The 22,500-nt window shown below is 42.3% G+C and overlaps 1 protein-coding gene across 1 annotated transcript in view; it reads right to left on the reverse strand.

Annotated features, from left to right (window-relative positions):
- The window catches only part of LOC128688200 (cell adhesion molecule Dscam1), an 876,413-nt gene that overhangs the window by 257,146 nt on the left and 596,767 nt on the right, over positions 1-22,500 (reverse strand). The window contains exon 17 of the mRNA XM_070086854.1: positions 1,632-1,805. Within this exon, the coding sequence (XP_069942955.1) occupies positions 1,632-1,805 (174 nt within the window). The remainder of the gene's footprint in view (positions 1-1,631; positions 1,806-22,500) is intronic.

Consider the following 22,500-nt stretch of genomic DNA (forward strand, 5'->3'; position numbering starts at 1 on the left):
TATGAAATGGGAAGGGTAGCCAAGACGGGAAAACGAATTATGAGGTGTGGAAATTTCTGCTGGAAGGAACTGAGGATCACAGATGCGGAGGGCACGGAGAAAGAGGGAGATAAGAACACTTTTCTTGACAGGGGAAGCATGATAGAAAAAGTAGTGAATGTACATGCCACTGTGCATAGGTTTTCGGTAAACGGAAAAGGAAAAACCTGTATCTGAGCGGTGGACATGGACATCAAGGAAAGGAAGCAAGGAATTAGATTCCCATTCAGCTTTAAACTTAATGTAAGGGGCAAGATTATTAAGAGCTTCAAGAAAAGGTTGGAAGAGGCTGGAGTCATGAGACCACAGAGCAAAGATGTCATCCACATAGCGGAGCCAGAGTGAAGGTTGCACATCGAGGGTAGGAAGAAGATTATTATTATTATAATCAAAAAGAAGCGCTAAGCCACAAGGGATATACAGCGCTGCGGTAGGAAGAAGAACAGTCTCGAAGTATTCCATGTAAAGATTAGCAAGGACAGGAGAGAGAGGAGAGCCCATAGCAACACCAAAGGTTTGAGAATAATATTTCCCTTGGAAGGAAAAGGAATTAGAGTCCACACAGAAGTGGATAAGATCAAGAAAGACATCAGTAGGTATAGGAAGATGTAGAAACCCTTCATGGACCTTCTCTCTAAGGAAATCAAGGACATCATCAAGAGGGACATTGGTGAAGAGGGACTCAACGTCAAGACTAAGCATCTTACAGGTTGGGAGAGAGCGAACCCGTTCGATGAAGTCTTGAGAGTGACGGAGATGGGCAGGAGAAAAAGTACCAAGAAAGGGAGTGAGGGTTTTGGCCAACCAAGAAGCAAGAGAATAAGAGACAGAACCTCTAGAAGATATGATAGGACGAAGAGGAATATCAGGTTTATGAGTTTTGGGAAGGCCATAGAAATAGGGAAGAGAGGGACAGATGACACGAAAACGTTGAACAAGGTCAAAGTCAGGAGGACAGAGGTCGGAGAGAGTCCTTAGTTTCTTGTTGAAAGTTCTCTTGATGTGATCAAGAGGGTTGGAAACGAGAGGAGTGTAGGTAAGTGAGTCAGAGAGCAAGCCCTGGCTTCGTCTCTTTAGATGCCTTCCTCTCCCACTACATTGTAAAATGCTCCAAACTTCAGAACACCCGTGACTTAACCCAACTCCTCATTTTTTCTTTTTCTTCTTCTCCCTCTTCCCCTTTCCTCTTTCCTTTTTCTCCTCTGGGTTGTCTTTCTCTCTTCTGTCTCGTGTTTCTGTTCCTTATTTATTTCACCACTTCCCCTTTCACCCACCTCTGTGCCCTTGCTCTCCCTCTGTGGGCACCTAGCTCCCTTGCAGTGCTCCCCTTCCTTTGTATTTGACTGGCTCGTCCTCCTTATTCCCCACTACTACCACTACCACTACTACTACCTCTAGTACTCTACTACTACTACTACCACTACTACTACCACTACTACTACCACCACCACCTCTTCCTGCCTATGTATAGCCGTCCTGCTCCACTTCTGGTTAGTGTAACTTTGTAAATGGTCTAAGTCGGACCGAAACGTCGTCGTAAGCTTCTCTCTTTTATGTGCGGGTTATTTGTGTATATATCAGTGTATAATTACCTGCCAGGACAGGGTGATAGCCTTCTGCTGGTTGGCTTGGGCGCGGAGACGTGTGGGCGGTGCTGTGGGCGGTTCTTGTAAGGTGGTGATACTGAGGGTAGGAGACGGAAGTGATGACCCTCTGGCATTTACAGCCAATACTTGTACGTGGTATGTGCGGCCAGGTAACAGATCCTAAGGAAGATGAACATATATGAGTGGTGGAACACCCACTGGACACACTAAGCAGGTGCTACTAGGTGATAGATCCTTGGGAATACAAGATTTTGTACGCGGTAAGAGTGACTTGGTGACAGCCTGCGGTAAACAAACTGTTGAACGTAGTAGATGCAAACAAGACACAGACCTGGGGGTTTCAAGAACTTATACATGGTAAGTGCAGACAACAAACAGGCTCTAAGGAAGAAGAGAACTTGTACAAGGTAGGAACAGTTAGAAATGAAACAGTAACGAAGACAAGATCTTGCTTAAGGTAGATACAGCCAGGAGGGAGACACTGTTAATGCTGTATCACATCATTCTTGGCAATAAAAATGAATACAAAAATAACGCCCATGGGAAAGCCTTCTATCAAAAATATACAGTACTTAGTCGAGCAAATACTCAACAATAATATGTAAAACTTTCGCTCAAAATTTAATAAAAACTCTTAGGTAAAACAAATTTAAACACCTAAAACTTTTCTAGAAGTTCCCATGGAGCCCTGGAGGTATTTTGATAATTCTAAAATTGACGACTTAAACAAAAATGCCGGAGCAATTGATCAATAATTAAAATACGACCAGTCAGCATCACACAAGTCACTCAGCTGAATCTGAGTAAAATGCTTATCAGTCCCTCAATCTCATATTTTTTTTAAACTATCATTGAATATGTTATTGTTGTAATGAAAGACTTTTTACATCTACATTCACTCACGACGGTTTGCATATACATTTTTTTCAGGAATTTATACACAATCGGATCTCCTTGTCGTTTGTGGTCGACTGCTATTCGCTGCCTTGGTTGTTTACCTTTCACCAGTACGGATATCATGTTCAACTTCTGTTAATTACATGTCATGAGTAAAAAAACAAATCTGCGTTTGTCCATTTCTGACTTACATGAAATTTCTACATTGTTAAAGTAAATGTTAAGAGATTTTGAAATAGCTGGGCATCTAATAATATTTAGTGATAAAGTATTATTCTTGCCTTTACCACCACGATCCTTGTTGACAACTGTGCTGGCTAAAAACTTTAATTCACAGTTATTGGTAGTAATATTTTCTGTTCAAGATATTTTTTTTAATGCCTTTCAATGATATAATTTCCAAGCATTAGTGGAGATATTGTACGAGGAAGATTATTGGATTTTCTATGCCATTCATTGTTGGGAAAAATTTGACAGAGTACATAACACCCTTCACGATACTGGAAAAGTCACTTCAAACCTCACAAGTGCGCTAATTGTTTTCCAGCTTCATTGTTATGATTAATTAGTTCTGCCTAATGAAGCATATAGAGAGGAGAACATAATTTCATCATTTGTAACCATTCACTTTTTTCAAGTAAGAATTTCGATACAGGGACCATAAACATTCTTCATTTTAGAATCTCTAACCTGCACTAAAATAGTTTTCACGAGGATTTACTGTAATTCATCGTATTTAAATTTAGTTACTACACTTATGAAGTAGTCTGCTGTAGATGCTGACTAAAATGTAACGTAATTTCAATAATTCAATACCACATTTAAGTTTCATTGTAATATTTTTGTGACTTAATTCATATCTGCATTAATAACTCATTGTGATTATAACTAGATTTAAACAAGTAAGCAGTTCATTACCACTGTAACTAGTTTAGCTATCTCTGGATAGGTAAACAAGTTAATCTTCTGTCTACCACCCACAGGACGGGTATGTGGGTACATAATAGATATTATAGTTACTGCTTTAGAAACATTAAAGAGAGAATGAAGTAGACATCTCACACTTGAACTCCATTATTTTGTCTGCAGTTCCCAGATATTTATATAACCTCTTATCATTGCCTTACATTACAGCGTCACTATTCTTCCTTCTAATCTTGTTATACATCACGTTTCTCAGATTAACTTTGATTCTAGCATGTTATTCTAATCATTGATTCAAAAGGGAGATATCATTGTAGTTTATGAATAGAAGAGAGGAATTAACAAAGGCAGTGTTAATAAAGTACTGAAGAAATTGAATAAAGAACTAGAAATAATGAATTTATGTTATACAAATTTACATTTAGAAAAGACCTAGGAAAGTACTGGTTTTCAGAGTTGTTGAGTGGAATAATCTCTCAAGTAGCGTAATAGAAGCTAAAACCTTGGGTAGCTTTAAATATTAGACAAATATACTAGTGAGAAGGGCTGGGTTTGAGTAGTACCTGTAATATTGAAGCAAACTTTTGGGGAGTCTTTAGGGAAAGGTTAGATAATTAGTTGGGTGGGAAGGGTTGGTTTTGAGATGGGCCAGTAAGCCTGCTGTAGTGTTCCTCCATTCTTATGTTCTCATGTAATCTGTGTACCTAGTACATGTACTTGTAGAAATAATGATGTAATTATTATTATTATTATTATAGCATTATTATTATTATTATTATTATTATTATTATTATTATTATTATTATTATTATTATTGTTATTATTATATCATTATTATTATTATTATTATTATTATTATTATTATTATTATTATTATTATTATTATTATTATTATTATCATTATTATTATTATTATTGTTATTATTATATCATTATTATTATTATTTATTATTATTATTATTATTATTATTATTTATTAAGCAGTTGTTATTATCCCCACGTTTGCTTTAAATCTAACAAGTAATCCTTACATTAACACTCCTCCTTCAACTATGAGTTCATTAATCAGATCACAGAACGGGTGGGATTCGATCCTATGACAAGGGAGCCGTAAAACCTACCATGGGTTCGAAATCCACTCATTCCCTGGAATGTTTGCAATCGTCCTATTACGATTTCGTGAATTATTGGTTGTCTTTCAGGTACATATTTTATTTGATTTTTCAGTCATTCTTCTTTCAGTGACTATTTTCCTTTGTTCCGCCTGACAGCGCCCTCACTTATATTTAATTTGATGTAATCCTGTGTTGCTGTTGTTTTTTTATAGCTGTTGTTGTTAATGTACACCATTATAAACATTACGTCATGAGATGTATGTTGTTAATGTACGCCATTATAAACATTACGTCATGAGATGTATGTTGTTAATGTACACCATTATAAACATTGGGTCATGAGATGTATGTTGTTAATGTACACCATTATAAACATTGGGTCATGAGATGTATGTTGTTAATGTACACCATTATAAACATTACGTCATGAGATGTATGTTGTTAATGTACACCATTATAAACATTACGTCATGAGATGTATGTTGTTAATGTACACCATTATAAACATTACGTCATGAGATGTATGTTGTTAATGTACACCATTATAAACATTACGTCATGAGATGTATGTTGTTAATATACGCCATTATAAACATTGGGTCATGAGATGTATGTTGTTAATGTACACCATTATAAACATTATGTCATGAGATGTATGTTGTTAATGTACACCATTATAAACATTACGTCATGAGATGTATGTTGTTAATGTACACCATTACAAACATTACGTCATGAGATGTATGTTGTTAATGTACACCATTATAAACATTACGTCATGAGATGTATGTTGTTAATGTACACCATTACAAACATTACGTCATGAGATGTATGTTGTTAATGTACACCATTACAAACATTACGTCATGAGATGTATGTTGTTAATGTACACCATTATAAACATTACGTCATGAGATGTATGTTGTTAATGTACACCATTACAAACATTACGTCATGAGATGTATGTTGTTAACGGTTTGCACAAGTGTGTTCTTAATTGTTTAAAATAACTGTGAAGGTATTAGCTTATATAGGTGTATGTGTTTTACTAATTTAACAAAACCGTGTTTTATTGGTTTAGAAAAACTGTGTTTTATTGATTTAACAAAACTATGTTTTATTGATTTAACAAAACTGTGTTTCATTGATTTAACAAAACTGTGTTTTATTGATTTAACAAAACTGTGTTTTATTGATTTAACAAAACTATATTTTATTGATTTAACAAAACTGTTTTATTCATTTAACAAAACTGTTGTTATTGGTTCACAAAGTTGTGTTATTATTTGTTTCCAGTGATGTGTTTTTGATGTTAATTTACCGTTATTTTCCTCCCAAATATTCCTGTTTATATTTAGACTCTTCACTGAGAACAAGATCATTTTTAATTATAAGATTATAGTATAATTATATTTATATATTTTTTTATTTGCCATTAGAGCTGTTTCGATTTAAATTATATAAAGGTGACTGTGATTCACTAATGTCTACTTTATACTTATTTACAGACAGATATTTTTAGTAAGGACATTAGTAAGGACGTTAATTATTCTAGTTGTCTTGTTTTGTATCTGTTAGAAAGGTAATGTTTGTATTTTTGAATGAGTGCCTTGGTAGGCCATGTGAAGGAATCGGTCATATCACCAATATGTCCGGTGGCGCGTCATCATATGATTGGTTAGCCAGTGGAAGGACTCGGTTATATGACCAGTATCTCTGGTAGCCGGTCATCATAAGACTGGTAAGCCAGTGGAAGGCCTCGGTCATATGACCAATATCTCAAGTGGTGGTTCATCACATGACTGGTAAACCAGTGGAAGGCCTCAGTCAGGTGACCAAATATTCCAGTGGCGGGTCATGATGTGACTAAGACTTGCGTCAGGAAACACAAGAGTTTCCTGACCAATCTTTGCTACCTACCAGAGTGCTCTTTTTCTGGTTATCTAATATTTATTTTAAGTTTTCCTACGTTTCCAAGAATAAGTTACTCTAACATTTATTCTCCATTATTCTTCTCATTTTTCTTTACGTCTTAATGGTCCTCCTTATTTATTTGAGATAAATTATACTGTAGCAACGTTTCGCCGTCCAGGAGCTTTGTCAAGCCGTAATTGCTTGACATAGACCATGGTGAGCGAAACTTTCCCACAACAAAAAGTTACATTAGTTATTTATGTGTCTTTTTTACCTTACATATTGTCGGTATTTTTACCATCATTATAACCACTTGAGAAATGTTAATTTCTTCTAAATTTTCTTGAAAAAATCAGCGCGAATGCAGCTATATTTTTTCAAAGGCTTTCAGAACAATATATATCGTGAAGTGCCATGAGTGAGTAATTGGCAGAAATGTGTTCAAACTAACAGTACCCATACACAGTTCCAGAGTGAAGAAATATATTAATAAAAGTTCATTTACTGCTATGAGACGAGTTTACCCAGGAAAAGTGGCTTAATATTTATTATTCAGTCACGTTTAATTATCTTTGAGGTAATGTATTTAACAAAATATATTTATTAAACAGAAAAATGCCTTAGTTGATTAAATATTACCTCTTGCTTCTTTATACAGGAAACTGGTCAGTTGTGGAAAGGGAATCCGCTTGGAAAAGAGTAATAAATACGGTCATTTATAGAAATGAAGTCATATGAGAAAATAAAGGAGAGGGATATGAGAATAATATAGATATCGGCCTCTAAATGTGGTCTTCTTAGGCAGACTAAAATATATTCGAAAAAGACTAAATATCTATAAGCATATACACGTTGGAGATCAACACGAAGATACACACCAAGGTGTACTAAACATGGATATAAACATAGATGATACACGTATAAGGATGTCAAACAGAAGACACAAAGGATAGCTAAACGAAGACATAGTAAAAGGATACACACCCAGAAGTACAGATACAAGATAGAAGATCGTTACAAAGATACAAAATTCCAATGTGTTTAATTTTATGTAATTCTTCCGATTCATTGGGGCGAGCTCATCTGGAGGAGCAGAAATCTCTCATAAACATCTCTAAACAGCCTCTAAGTCAGATCACATCAGTAAATGGAGCATCCGCCCTGAGGATGCAACGCGCAAAACTAAAGCATCTTGCCTCGTTTAAGCTACTGACTGGACACGAAGGGTGAAAATATAAGAAACTACAACATACTTTCGCCAGTACTGACTCTCACTTGCCCATGTTGCCTTTTTCCTCCTCATGATGCTCGTTATCTGTGAATGTTATTGACTTATACTAATAATATGAGTCGAAATTCATCGTGATATAGAGCCTAATAAAATGAGAATATATACAGTGATATTTCATTACTAACTCACTAATAATTATTACATTAGAGAAGGGAAATAATATTAGGTAGACCTCTGTAAATAATACAAATCAATAGATTGTTCTTCTAAGAATAGGATCTGAAACATATGGTTCTTTGTAAACAGTGGAGATAGTAAGAAATAGTCATCCACAAACAGTAATAGTAGTAGATAGTTGTTTACAAACAGTGGAAACAGAAACAGATAATCGTCAACAAACAGCTGAAATATTAAGAGAAAGTTCTTTGCGAAAATTGAAAGTTGAGGTAGATAATTAGAATAGATGGTTCAAGATTTGAACTGAGAAGTCTTACACTAGTAAGATATTAAGCTTGGCCTTAAATAACAAGATATTACAAGAACCCAAGTGAAAAGAGTCGCTGATGTTTTGGGGTTATCTTGGTGAGTAATATACACATATGTTGCTATGAATTATAATAGTTACTGGACTTTCGCCTCTCAACCACAGGTGTGAGAGGACGCTCGTCTTGACTGCTACACCTGCCCTCTTATGGAAAATTACATTTATCTGAATGTAACTCATGATGTACATAACAGTAAATGATAACAAAGATAATTATTATTTATCAGTTACATAGACAAGTAGGAATTTGGGACACCTAGGTCACAAAAATGTCCCCCTTCGATACCTACAACTGTCATATCCACAAGTTGCTCTAGACCTATTAATTACAAATGAAAGATGCATCAACAAGAATTCTGGTAAATATATAAATTTGTGGACTGTATATTAAAATTAATAATTGATTATATATATATACAATTTACATAACAGAAGGAGAATATATCGTAATATCACTCACCAATTTGACTGGAGGTCAAGGTGTATCATACTCAGAAAACCTCACTGTCTAAATTTATGAAAATACTTGCCAGAATTATAACACAAATCTAGATAGCTTATCTGAGGTTCCTGGAGCTGTCTTGTCCAGTCGTCTGATATCTCAATTTATGCAGGAATGCACATCCAACAATTTTGTCTCCTATTTGAGAGGTGTCAGCCCAATTTTAACCTCTAGAGCACGAAAATTCTTCAGATTATTCACTACCGTTTGTGTGGACTCAATTCAAACATGGCGAGTGTCATCTGCACAGGCGCAGCTTCCCATATTTTATAACAAATTTTTATTAAATACAGTATGGCCATCTATTTACATATAACTACTGTATGTCTAGAAAATATATACAGTATTTTCCACACCTCTGGTGGTTTTCTTTGGCAGTGCATCGACAAAATGGCAGAGGGAGGTGAATGCCAAGTGAACACTGTCTGCATATAACTGGTCAAAGGCACGCTTAGCACTGCAACGATGAATGTCCTATTGCCAAACATCATCAGAGACGTCTATGGTGTACCAACAGAGGAATTATACAGTGTGGCGCTGAATGGAATGTCAAGAATCTTCATAAAACTGAATCGTGCCAGTTTGTATGACAGGCTCATTGAAGAATTCCAGGAGAAGAGGATAACTGTCAACTTGGCAGTGGACGTCATCATGCACGATGTATCCAAATACTACACATGGGTTAAGGTGTGTAATGTGCCTTTCGAGGCAACTGTGTATGGGCTGAAGTAGGCTTTTAGTAGCTATGGCCGGGTGCATTTGGCGACGATGGGAGTCTGGAAGGATGGGCCGTATGAGGGGCTCCCTGAGGGGTCCTATACTCTCAAGATGTCGTTGGCATGGCCGATCCCATCATACGTAACGTTGGTGGGACACAGAATGCAAGTTTTTGTGCATTACGCTGGTCAGCGGCAGATGTGTCGCCTCTGTTGCTCTTATGATCATATGGTGGCACAGTGTCCCAGGCGACAATGGTCCAGAGGGCCGGAAGCGTCGGCAGTGGAGCAACGATTGTGTGATCTGGGGCCCGAGCGGGATGGCGGAGCTGACTTGCGGAGTGGTCACTGGAGCGAGGAGGTAGACCGTGAGGAACAGTCGGCTGTCAGGTGTGTAATGCTCCCTGAGCGTTCGGAGGATGTGGACGAATTGCCAGGTGAGCAGGGATGTCAGGATAGTGCACCCCAGGAGTGCTTCATGGACCAGGTACTCCAGGAGTTTTTGGGAACGGCTGTGACTGGTGTCTTCAGTGCAGGTGAGGAACTCACGACGGTCCCATCGCCTGGGGAAGGGATCCCCAGTGCAGGTACCTTGCAGCAGGTAGTGCAAGTGGAAGTTCATCAGGAGCAAGGCCAGAACGTGGATATGAGTGTCAGTTGCGGCTCCAGAAAGAGACCGGCTGGAACGTCAGAGGTAGAAGAGGTTCTCACACCAAGCCAGCGCCCAGGAAAAAAGGCGTGGGCGGCAGAGGAGTTGACAGAAGTACGGGCTGGCCCAGTGACCCAAGAGCTACGCAGTAGATGGGCACGGGAGAGTGATGGTGATCAGGTAGACCTGTGAGGCGCCTGGTCGCCGAACGGGGAAAGTCGCCATGAGTAAACCACATTGGCATAAAGGAAAGCCACCACTTATATAGTGGTCACGATCATTGGTGGGGATTGGAACTGTGTGATTCGTGAAAGGGACGTGGAACCAAGGGGGGCGGGGTGTGTATTAAAAGTTCTGCGAGACTCATTGCATGATGTTGGTGTCGTGGACGTAGTGGGGGGGGGTCGTTTAGCGCCTTAGCATACTTTTGTCAGGTGAGAATATGCAGTGCGACTAGACAGGATTTATGTAATGCGGGGCATGGAGGTCAGGGACGTGCAAACGGTTGATGTAGGTTTCTCAGATCACAGAGGGGTAATAGCTGACTTGCAGTGGGAGGGAGTGGTCAGAGTTCATGCTGGTTATTGGAAGTTGAACGTAGGATTGCTTAGGAGTGAGGAAAGGGGTGCAGGGTTCGAAGAATGGTGGGTAGGGTCACTGAGAGTAGGGATAGGGTATTGCAGCTCATTGACTGGTGGGAGTCGAAAGCAAAGCCTTGTATTGCTTCCTATTTCTGAGGCAGGGGGAGAGAGGAAGCGAGGTGGCATTACGGATTACAAAATTATTTGGAAGTACTGCTGAAGGATTGCTACGACAGGGGAGGTGGGGGGGGGGTGAGGCGGAATCTATAAGGGATAGACTTGCAGACATCCGTAACGAAAGGTTTAATGGAATACGTTATCGTTCAGGACTGGAGGACGTGCTATGGGGCGACAAGCCGTCTGGTTTTGTGTTATGGAAGTTCCGAGAGCGTTGTGCTGTGACTACCGTGTTGCGATTAGTGGCAAGCTTCGGGGTGGGAGGATACCAGGATGGTACGGTTCTCGCCACAACAGAAAGCATGAGCTCTTATGCTGATGCTTGGTTTCGGGAAAAATGGAGGGGATGGGTGGGTATAGGATCGCATGATTTGGCGGGGGAGGGTCGTAATGTACTGGAGACGAAACTTTGTGAGAGGTTGGAGGAGGATATACGTGAGGAGGAGGTAGCGGAGGCGATTTTTGGGATGCGGACTGGCAAGACGCCGGGCATTGATGGTTTACCAATAGAATTTTATAGGATGCATTGGGCTTGCATTAGACATTTATTTGTCGGGGTTCTAAATAATATGTTGGCAGGTGGGAGGATGGGTCAATCCCAACGGACGGGTGTTGTAGTGTTGGTTCCTAAGAAGGGTGGCGGGTTTGGCCTGAGTTCTTACAGGGCAGTTTCTTTAATGTGTGTAGATTATAATGTTTTCTCAAGGATATTGGGTAATCGTTTGAATGTGGCCCTGGGGTCGGTATTACATGTGGGACAGTATGGAATCCCTGGGAGAAGTATAAGAGAGGGGCATGGATGTATCAAAGATTTCCTGGAGGGGGGTGGGGGAGGAAGTGTTTTTGGTTTGGACTGGGAGAATGCATATGATTGTGTGGATAGGGTTTTATGCACGAGTGCTTGTTTGGCTTGGGTTTTGGTGCGAAAGTGGTGGGTTGGGTAGAAACTTTGTATGCCGGGGCAATAATGAGGGTTCAGGTGAATGGACGACTGGGGAGAAATATGTTCATGGAACGAGGTTCGAGGCAGGGATGCCCGCTTTCCCAAATCCTGTTCGCATGTGTCCAAAATCCGTTTTATGAGCTGGTGGATCACGGGTCTAGGAGGGGGTGTGATAATCAATAAGGGGGGGTATAGTGGGGTATGTGGATGATACAACGGTTTTGATTAGTGCACGGGAGGATTTTATCTACGTGGGCGAGGTCATCGAAAAGTTTGGGGTCGCAACAGGTATGAGGGTTAACAGGTGTAAATCGATGTTGCTAGAGGTGGGGAGCTGGGTGGGTGAGAGAATGGGCGAGGGGTTTGGATGGACATGTGTGGATAGGATTAGGATTTGTAGGATTACATATTTAGCGGACAAACAGGCAAGCAGGGAGGTTAATTCAGTGGTGGTACGGGACAAGGTGCTGGGTAGATTACGTGGAGTATGAGCTGGGAATTCCTCGTTGCACCAACTGGTGATGATCGTGAATTCGCTTGTGTATAGTAAAGTCTGGGGAGTGGTAGCTGTTTACCCTTTGAGGACCTGTGACGTAACAGAGATACAGAGGAGGGCGTTGAGGTATGTATGGGGATATGGACGAGCATGGTTGGGACGTGAGGTGGTAATGTCTGGAGTACGAGCTGGGGGTTTAGGTTTGCTAGCTTTGGGACCTAGGGCGAGAGCAATATACGTACGGGCGTGTTACTTGAGACTAGGGATAACTAGAGGATGTAGGGTGGGGGAGGTTGGAAGAGAAGTCCGATGCTGGTGGCGTGGAAAGGAACTAGAGGCGTGTGAAGACTTGCTGCGATTCATGTTAAAAGTGAGGGATGTCCGTGGTATGCGTGTAGGAAGGCTGGTGAATGTAGGATTTCGGCAGGAGGCATTGTCAGGGGTGGAGATTTATCCCACGTATAATTGGAAGGTAATCTGGGAGGAGTTCCGGAGGCTTCGTATACCAGCCAAGGCACGGGAGGTGGTGTATAGATTTATGATGGGGATCCTAGCGTCTAAGGTAATGTTATGGAAAATGGGTTTTGTTGAGGATGCAACCTGCGTACATTGTGGTGATGAAGAAACAGCTTTTCATGCAGTGTATTTTTGTCCATCCCTAGAAGAGGTAAGGTTGTGGATGCGAGGTGTTTTCGGGATGTTGGTAGGGGGAAGGGTGGCTATGTTAAGGGCGTTACTCTTTGACGTGGATGGGGTGACACAGGATGTGGCACGAGAGTCAAGATACATCATCGTGGACTATTTGTACATGTCCTGGGGAATGCGTGAGGTACGGGGCACTGGTAGGATCGGGGCGTTGGCTGCACGTTTTTACAGAACAATATGCACAAACAGAAGCGTCTATGGTAGCAGGTGGATTGCGTTTTTTCCTGAAGGGTATCGCGATATGACGGTGGTAAAACTTCGCGGATTAATTGGTGGACAGCGATGATCTGGCGTGAAAGTGGACTGAGCAGTAGTATGATAAGGGTGGAAACGGGGGGGGAGTGGGTTGATTCTGGTATGTTATTGGTGTGGATGAGCAATGGCTTCGCCAGTTGATATAGTTGCAACGTTGCTGGTTTGGTTAATCTAAATTGCAATAATCCACATGTCTGTTTTTTGTATGATTAGTTTTCCATTGTAGTGTTATGGAGTCTCTATTAAACTGTATGCTTTACATGTATTGTTCCATTTAATATACCTTGTTTATGCTTGTCCTGTGCACCCGGGGATACCTGGGTTTTGTAGAGGACTCTGTTATCACGTATTATTCAACCTTTGCATTATGTTGTACGGATATCTGGCGGTTGTCCCTGTTTTATGTTATAACAAAACACTGATTTATATGCACTGTAACTGGATGGAGTTATTCCTTCATATATATGAGACCTAAAACAGAGCTGTATTGGTCATTTTATGTTAGGGTGTTTGAATCATGACGAACATTTTAAGTCATTGTGTGCGCTACATATTGTTAGTTGTACAAGATAGGTGTAATATACGCGTGTGCTTAGTGTATATGTAGGAAAGCATATATGTGAAAGGTGGATAGGGTATAGGGGACGGGACATAGCTACAGTCGGTGGCAGGAGTATTTATTGTGGTACTGCTATGTATTTGGTATTGTATTTTACCTGTTAGAACTGTTGGTGTCTAGGCGCCAGTGAGCTATGTTTAGTACAATGAATACATTGTAAAATGTGTTTGATACAACATTTAAAATGTTAGTATAGCAGTTGGCATTTTGTCACTACTGTAGAGTTATTATTGTCATTAATATATATGTTCTTAGGTTTAAATTGGTTTGGTTTTTTATAAGTTAAATAAACAATGTTGCACATTTTGGTGGACTGGGGTAATGGGGGGGTAGTTATACTGCTGCATTTTTGCGGCATGTAATTTTACTGTGTGTATATAGGATTTTGTAGATGGGGAGGGGTAAGGGGGTTCTGTATTTTGTCTTACTCGCACATTTATATTTTCCTGCAATGGAATTATGTATTATGGCAGTATACATCTATCAGCTGCGTGAAGTGTGTATATTTCGACATCACTGCATGACAGTGTTTCGATAATGATGATTTTATATTGTCCGTCGATAATCTGACTCAATATACTTTTGTTTTGTTAATGTATTGTATGTTTTTAAATAAAATATAAAAAAAAATATATACTGTACTTACGTTTAGCTGTACCTCAATAAACTTACATTATCAATCACTTTACTAAACTCTAGGTAACATTACCTGGTATGTACATTAGATAACATTACCTACTATGTGGGTACATATATATGCGCGTGAGCATGTGCGTACATATGATTATGTAAAGTTGTCCTTATGTGCTTCTGTGTGTATATATGCGTGTGATGTGCATAATGTATGTGTGTGTGTACATATGTATGTGACATGCATAATGTATGCGTGTGTGCGAATACATGCATGAGCATATACATGTACATATATTCTAGTGTCTTTGTATGTGTGTGTACTATACATATATAAATATACCTAACTGTTGCATGTGTGTCTTACCTAACAACCTGTCGGTATTTTATACCATTTTATTGTTCATATTTGTATATACCTTTGCATTCACGTGAACACTCACGCACACACACAAACACACACACACACACACACACACACACACACACACACACACACACACACACACACACACACACACACACACACCAGTGAAAAGACGGGGTCAGGAGCTAGGACCAGACCCCCACAACCACAATTAGGTGAGTACACACACACCCATACACACACACCCACACCCACACCCACCCACACACACACACACACACACACACCGACACACACCCACACACATCCACACACACCCACACACACCCACACCCATGCACACACACACAACCACACACACACACACACACACACACACACACACACACACACACACACACACACACACACACACACACACAGACCCTAACGACACTGGAGGACAGGAGAGATAGGGGGGACATATTAACGACATACAGAGAGGAGTTGACAAGGTGGACAAAGACAGGATGTTCAAGAGATTGGACACAACAACAAGGGGACACAGTTGGAAGTTGAAGACATAGATGAATCACAGGGATTTTAGTAAGTATTTCTTCAGCCACAGAGTAGTCAGGAAGAGATGTAGTGGAGGCAGGATCCATACATAGCTTTAAGCAGAGGTATGATAAATAGCTCACGGTTCAGGGAGAGTGACCTAGTAGCGACCAGTGAAGAGGCGGGGCCAAGAGCTTGGACTCGACCCCTGCAACCTCAACTAGGTTAGTACAACTGGGTGAGTACGCACACACACACCTATGCACACACACATAGACACGCGCACATACAACAGACACACAGACACACACACAGACACACACACACACACCCATGCACACACACACACACACACACACACACACACACACACACACACACACACACACACACACACACACACACACACACACACACACAACGGTAGACACTCAGTGAAGCTTTAGACCCTAGTATCAATTTCCACTTTTTATAACTCAGAATTACTGGTATGTATTAGCAGTATCTCCCCATCACACCTCCCCCAAACACACAAACACACACACATATGCACACATATACACACATACACACACACACACCTTTACTAGGCGAATACATACAAACACACACACACACACACACACCCACACACACACACACACACACACACACACACACACACACACACACACACACACACACACACACACACACACGGGCGAAAGGGGCTACTTAGTAGGAACACTCCAGTCTGAGGGACATAAGGTGATAATTGCAGTAATGTACAACCCACCACAGAACTGCAGGAGGCCAAGAGAAGAATACGATGAGAGCAACAGAGCAATGGTCGACACACTAGCCGAGGTGGCCAGGAGAGCACACATGGGGGGAGCAAAGTTACTAGTTATGGGTGATTTCAATCACAAGGAGATTAACTGGGAAAACCTGGAGCCCCATGGGGGTCCCGAAACATGGAGAGCCAAGATGATGGATGTGGTACTGGAAAACCTCATGCATCAACATGTTAGAGACACTACCAGAGAGAGAGGAGAGGATGAACCAGCAAGACTGGACCTTGTATTCACCTTGAGTAGTTCTGACATAGAGGATATCATGTATGAAAGGCCCCTGGGAGCTAGTGATCATGTGGTTCTGTGCTTCGACTACATAGTTGAGCTCCAAGTGGAGAGAGTAGCAGGAATAGGTTGGGAAAAACCAAACTACAGAAGGGGGAACTACTCAGGCATGAGGAACTTCCTTCAAGACATTCAGTGGGAGAGGGAACTGACAGGAAAACCAGTACAAGAAATGATGTACTATGTGGCAACAAAATGCAAGGAGGCAGAGGAGAGGTTTGTTCCCAAGGGAAACAGAAATAATGGGAAGAACAGAACGAGTCCTTGGTTCACCCAAAGGTGTAGGGAGGCAAAAACTAGGTGTGCTAAAGAATGGAAAAGGTACAAAAGACAGAGAACTCAGGAAAATAAAGAGATTAGCCGAAGAGCCAGAAACGAATATGCACAGATAAGAAGGGAGGCTCAGCATCAGAATGAAAATGACATAGCATCGAAAGTCAAGACTGGCCCGAAGCTGTTGTACAGCCACATCAGGAGGAAAACAACAGTCAAGGACCAGGTAATCAGACTGAGGAAGGGTGATGGGGAATTCACAAGAATCGGCCGCGAGGTATGTCAGGAGCTCAACACGAGATTTAAAGAAGTATTTACAGTGGAAACCAGTAGGACTCCAGGAAATCAGAACAGGGGGGTACACCAGCAAGTGCTGGATGAGGTACATATAACCAAGGAGGAGGTGAAGAAGCTGCTATGCGAACTTGACACCTCAAAGGCGTTGGGACCAGACAACATCTCCCCGTGGGTCCTTAAAGAGGGAGCAGAGACACTGTGTGAGCCATTAACAAAGATCTTCAACACATCATTTGAAACTGGGCAACTCCCTGAGGTATGGAAGATGGCAAATGTAGTCCCAATTTTTAAAAAGGGAGACAGACATGAGGCACTAAACTACAGACCTGTATCACTAACGTGTATAGTATGCAAGGTCATGGAGAAGGTCATCAGGAGGAGAGTGGTGGAGTACCTGGAAAGAAACAAGTGTATAATTGACAACCAGCACGGTTTCAGGGAAGGAAAATCCTGTGTCACAAACCTACTAGAGTTTTACGACAAGGTGACAGAAGTAAGACAAGAGAGAGAGAGGGGTGGATCAACTGCATTTTTTTGGACTGCAAGAAGGCCTTCAACACAATTCCTCACAAGAGGTTACTGCAAAAGCTAAAGGATCAGGCACACATAACAGGAAAGGCACTGCAATGGATCAGAGAATACCTGACAGTGAGGCAACAACGAGTGACGAGGTGTCAGAGTGGGCGCCTGTGACAAGCGGGGTTCCACAGGGGTCAGTCCTAGGACCTGTGCTGTTCTTGGTATATGTGAACGACATAACGGAAGGGATAGACTCAGAAGTGTCCTTGTTTGCAGATGATGCGAAGTTAATGAGAAGAATCAAATCGGATGAGAATCAGGCAGGACTGCAAAGAGACCTGGACAGGCTACAAGCCTGGTCCAGCAACTGGCTCCTTGAGTTTAACCCTGCCAAATGCAAAGTCATGAAGATTGGGGGAGGGCAAAGAAGACCGCAGACACAATATAGTTTAGATGGCCAAAGATTGCAAACCTCACTCAAGGAAAAAGATCTGGGGGTGAGTATAACATCGGGCATATCTCCTGAGGCGCACATCAATCAGATAACTGCTGCAGCATACGGGCGCCTGGCAAACCTACGGATAGCGTTCCGATACCTCAGTAAGGATTCGTTTAAGACTCTATACCATTTATGTCAGGCCCATACTGGAGTATGCAGCACCTGTTTGGAATCCACACCTAGTCAAGCACGTCAAGAAATTAGAAAAAGTGCAAAGGTTTGCAACAAGACTAGTCCCAGAGCTACGGGGATTGTCCTACGAAGAAAGGTTGAAGGAAATCTGCCTGACGACACTGGAGGACAGGAGGGTCAGGGAAGACATGATAGCGACATATAAAATACTGTGCGGAATAGACAAGGTGGACAAAGATGGGATGTTCCAGAGAAGGGACACAGAAACAAGGGGTCACAATTGGAAGTCGAAGACTCAGATTAATCAAAGGGATTTTAGGAAGTATTTCTTCAGTCATAGAGTTGTCAGGCCGTGGAATAGCCTAGAAAGTGACGTAGTGGAGGCGGGAACCATACATAGTTTTAAGGCGAGGTATGATAAAGCTCATGGGGCAGGGAGAGAGAGGACCTAGTAGCAATCAGCGAAGAGGCAGGGCTAGGAGCTATGACTCGACCCCTACAACCACAAATAGGTGAGTATAGTTAGGTGAATACACACACACACACACACCCTATGCAGTCACTCTACCCTCATCCTACTCTTCCCCTCTCCCCACCTAACCTCCCCTTCTAATCCCATCACACACACACACACCTAGGTTTCTATGGGTCACTCTACCCTCATCCTTCTCTCCCCCTCCCCTCCTCCTCCCTTTAATCCCATCCCTCTCCCACACATGCACACACACATACACAAGCTCACATACACTTGACACATACATATACTCCCCCTTCCCCTAACCACCTCTCCCCCTCCCCCTAGCTACCTACCCCTCCCATAAACCATCTAACCCCCTCCCCAAACTGTCTATCCCCCTCCCCCAACCACCTCTCCCTCTCCAATAACCATCCTCCCCCTCCCCCATAACCATCTATCCCCCTCCCCCTAACCATCTATTCCCCTCCCCCTAACCATCTATCCCCCTCCCTTCTGTGGTGCACTGGGACAACCTAGAACTAGGATGAGAGCCAAGGGCCCGACGGACGAATCTGCGAGGGTGGGCTGGGAGGCAGAGCTCAAAAAAAGGGAGAAAGACTAGGGAAAGAGGCTAGTTGAACTTGCAAGGAAGATGGAGGAGAGGTTAGCAGCAGAGTTCAGAATGTGGGAGCAACATGCCACAGTAGCAGAAACCAAGATACAGAGATTAGAAGAGGAGCTGAGAAATCTGAAACAGCCTAGAGATAAAGATAATACAGAAGTACACAGTACACATCAAACACAGACAAAGGGTCTGAAAGGAGCATGGAAGCTAAAATTTATGCAGAGGTCCTGTCAAACCCTCACGGGGCCAAAACAAAGACAGGGAGCACACTAGGACAGCATGAGAGGTTGGAAGACATTGAAGGAACTAGGACATGTGCAGGGATCTTACCAGACACTCGTGGGGGCCAGGAACAGGTGAGCAGGAAGGACAAACCAATGAGCATAGGGGCCACAGCTAGAGAAGGGATTGAAGGAAGGAACACTCCACGGGAAGGAACTAAAACACCTCAGAGGATGCAATGGGAGTCAAAGTGGGAGGCGGAAAGGGAGAGTTCAGTTTTTGTCTATGGGCTAGACGAAGCTGAAGGGGAAACTTATGATGAAAGAAAACAGGACGAGAAAAAAGCTATTGAAGGTATCATGAAGGTGATAGGCGAGGGAGACATGACCCAGGTGGCAAATTTTTTGAGAATCGGGTGGTTCACAGAGAGAAGGAAACGGCCTCTCAAAGTAATTTTCAAGGCAGAATCAACTCGAACCATGATCCTGCAGAAGAAAGCACGGCTGAGAGGCAAGCAGGAGTTCAAGAGTGTGTACCTCGATCGAGACAGGAGGAAAGGATGATACTGAAAGAGAGAGAGCGCAAATATGAAAGTAAGAATAGGAGGAAATGACAACGAAGAGCAGAATAATCCAGGCACAGGTGGAAGGGCAAGTACACCTCCCCCAGAAACACCTGCAGAAGGACTCTAACCACAACACCCCCAAGGCAACTGAACAATCTAAACCAACCATCACACACCGATCCCTCTGTTCCCACCCCCACACCACGAACCCTACCCCTACAGCAATCCCCTATGGGAGCTCTTCCTCCACCTCCACTGCAACCCCCCACTGGCCCCCACCAGGGCTCCTGCTCTCCCAACCCCACTATTCCCCCAGGACCACAATTACAGTATTAGAACAGAAGTTGAAGGTTTGGTACACAAATGCGGATGGATTAACGAATAAATAAGAGGAATGGCAAGAAATAATCAATGAGAAGTCCCCAGACATTATAGCAGTTACAGAAACAAAACTCACGGAGACAATAACGGATGTAATCTTCCCACCAGGATACCGGATCATGAGGAAAGATAGAAGGGGCAGAGGGGAGGAGGGGTTGTTCTGATTGTACAAAACCGATGGAAATTCGAGAAAATGTGAGGCATAGGCGAGACAGGAGAAAGGGACTACATAGTAGGTACACTTCAGTCTGGGGAGCACAAGGTGGTCATTGCAGTGATGTATAATCCACGACAGATCTGCAGGAGGCCAAGAGAGGAATATGAAGAGAGCAACAGAGCAATGATGGACACACTTGCTGAGGTGGCAAGAAGAGCTCACTCCAGCAGAGCAAAGTTGCTGGTTATGGGTGATTTCAACCACAGGGTGATTGACTGGGAAAACCTGGAGCCACATGGGGGTCCCAAAACATGGAGAGCCAAGATGTTGGATGTGGTGCTGGTGAACCTCATGCACCAACATGCTGAGGACACTACCAGAGTTAGAGGGGAGGATGAACCAGCAAGATTGGACCTTGTGTTCACCCTGGGCAGTTCAGACATTGAGGACATTACATATGAGAGTCCCCTAGGAGCTAGTGACCACGTGGTTCTGCGCTTTGAATGCATAGTAAAGTTGCAAGTGGAGAGAGTAACAGGAGTTGAATGGGAAAAGCCAGACTCTAAAAGATGGAATATGTAACAACAAAATGCAAGTAGGCAGTGGAAAGGTTCATTCCCAAGAGCAACAGAAACAATGGGAAGACCAGAACGAGCCCCTGGTTTACCCGACGGTGTAAGGAGGCAAAAAGAACGTGCAATAGAGAATGGAAAAAGTACAGAAGGCAGAGAACACATGAAAATAGGCAGATTAGTCGCAGAGCCAGGAATGAGTATGCATACGTAAGGAGTGAGGCCCAACGACAGTATGAAAATAACATAGCATCGAAAGTCAAGACTGACCCGAAACTGTTGTATAGCCACATCAGGAGGAAGACAGCAGTCAAAAACCAAGTGATCAGACTGAGGACAGAAGGTGGAGAACTCACAAGAAATGATCAGGAGGTATGTGAGGAGCTGAACAGGAATTTAAGGAAGTTTTTACAGTGACAGGAAGGGCTCTGGGAAGACAACACAGAAGGGAACATCAAGAGGGAATATACCAACAAGTGTTGGATGACATACGAACAACCGAGGAGGAGGTGCAGAAGCTGCTAAGTGACCTTGATACCTCAAAGGCGATGGGACCAGATATCTCCCCGTGGGTCCTTAGAGAAGGAGCAGAGATGCTGTGCATGCCCCTAACCACAATCTTCAAAACATCCTTTGAAACTGGGCAACTACCTGAGAAATGGAAGACAGCCAATGTAGTCCCCATATTTAAGAAAGGAAACAGAAACAAGGCACTAAACTACAAATCTGTGTCTCTGACTTGTATAGTATGCAAAGTCATGGAGAAGATTATCAGGAGGAGAGTGGTGGAACTCCTGGAACGGAACAAGATTATAAATGAAAACCAGCATGGGTTCATGGAAGGCAAATCCTGTGTCACAAACCTTCTGGAGTTTTATGACAAGGTAACAGAAGTAAGACACGAGAGAGAGGGGTGGGTTGATTGCATTTTCCTAGACTGCAGGAAGGCCTTTGACACAGCTCCTCACAAGAGATTAGAGCAGAAGCTGGAGGATCAGGCGCATATAACAGGGAGGGCACTGCAATGGATCAGGGAATACCTGACAGGGAGGCAACAATGAGTCATGGTACGTGAAGAAGTATCACAGTGGGCGCCTGTGACGAGCGGGGTCTCACAGGGGCCAGTTATAGGACCAGTGCTATTTTTGATATATGCAAATGACATGATGGAAGAAAGAGACTCTGAAGTGTCCCTATTCACAGATGATGTGAAGCTGATGAGAAGAATTAAATCG

This window comes from Cherax quadricarinatus, chromosome 19 (assembly GCF_038502225.1).
Source record: "Cherax quadricarinatus isolate ZL_2023a chromosome 19, ASM3850222v1, whole genome shotgun sequence".
Classification (NCBI taxonomy): Eukaryota; Metazoa; Arthropoda; class Malacostraca; order Decapoda; family Parastacidae; genus Cherax; species Cherax quadricarinatus.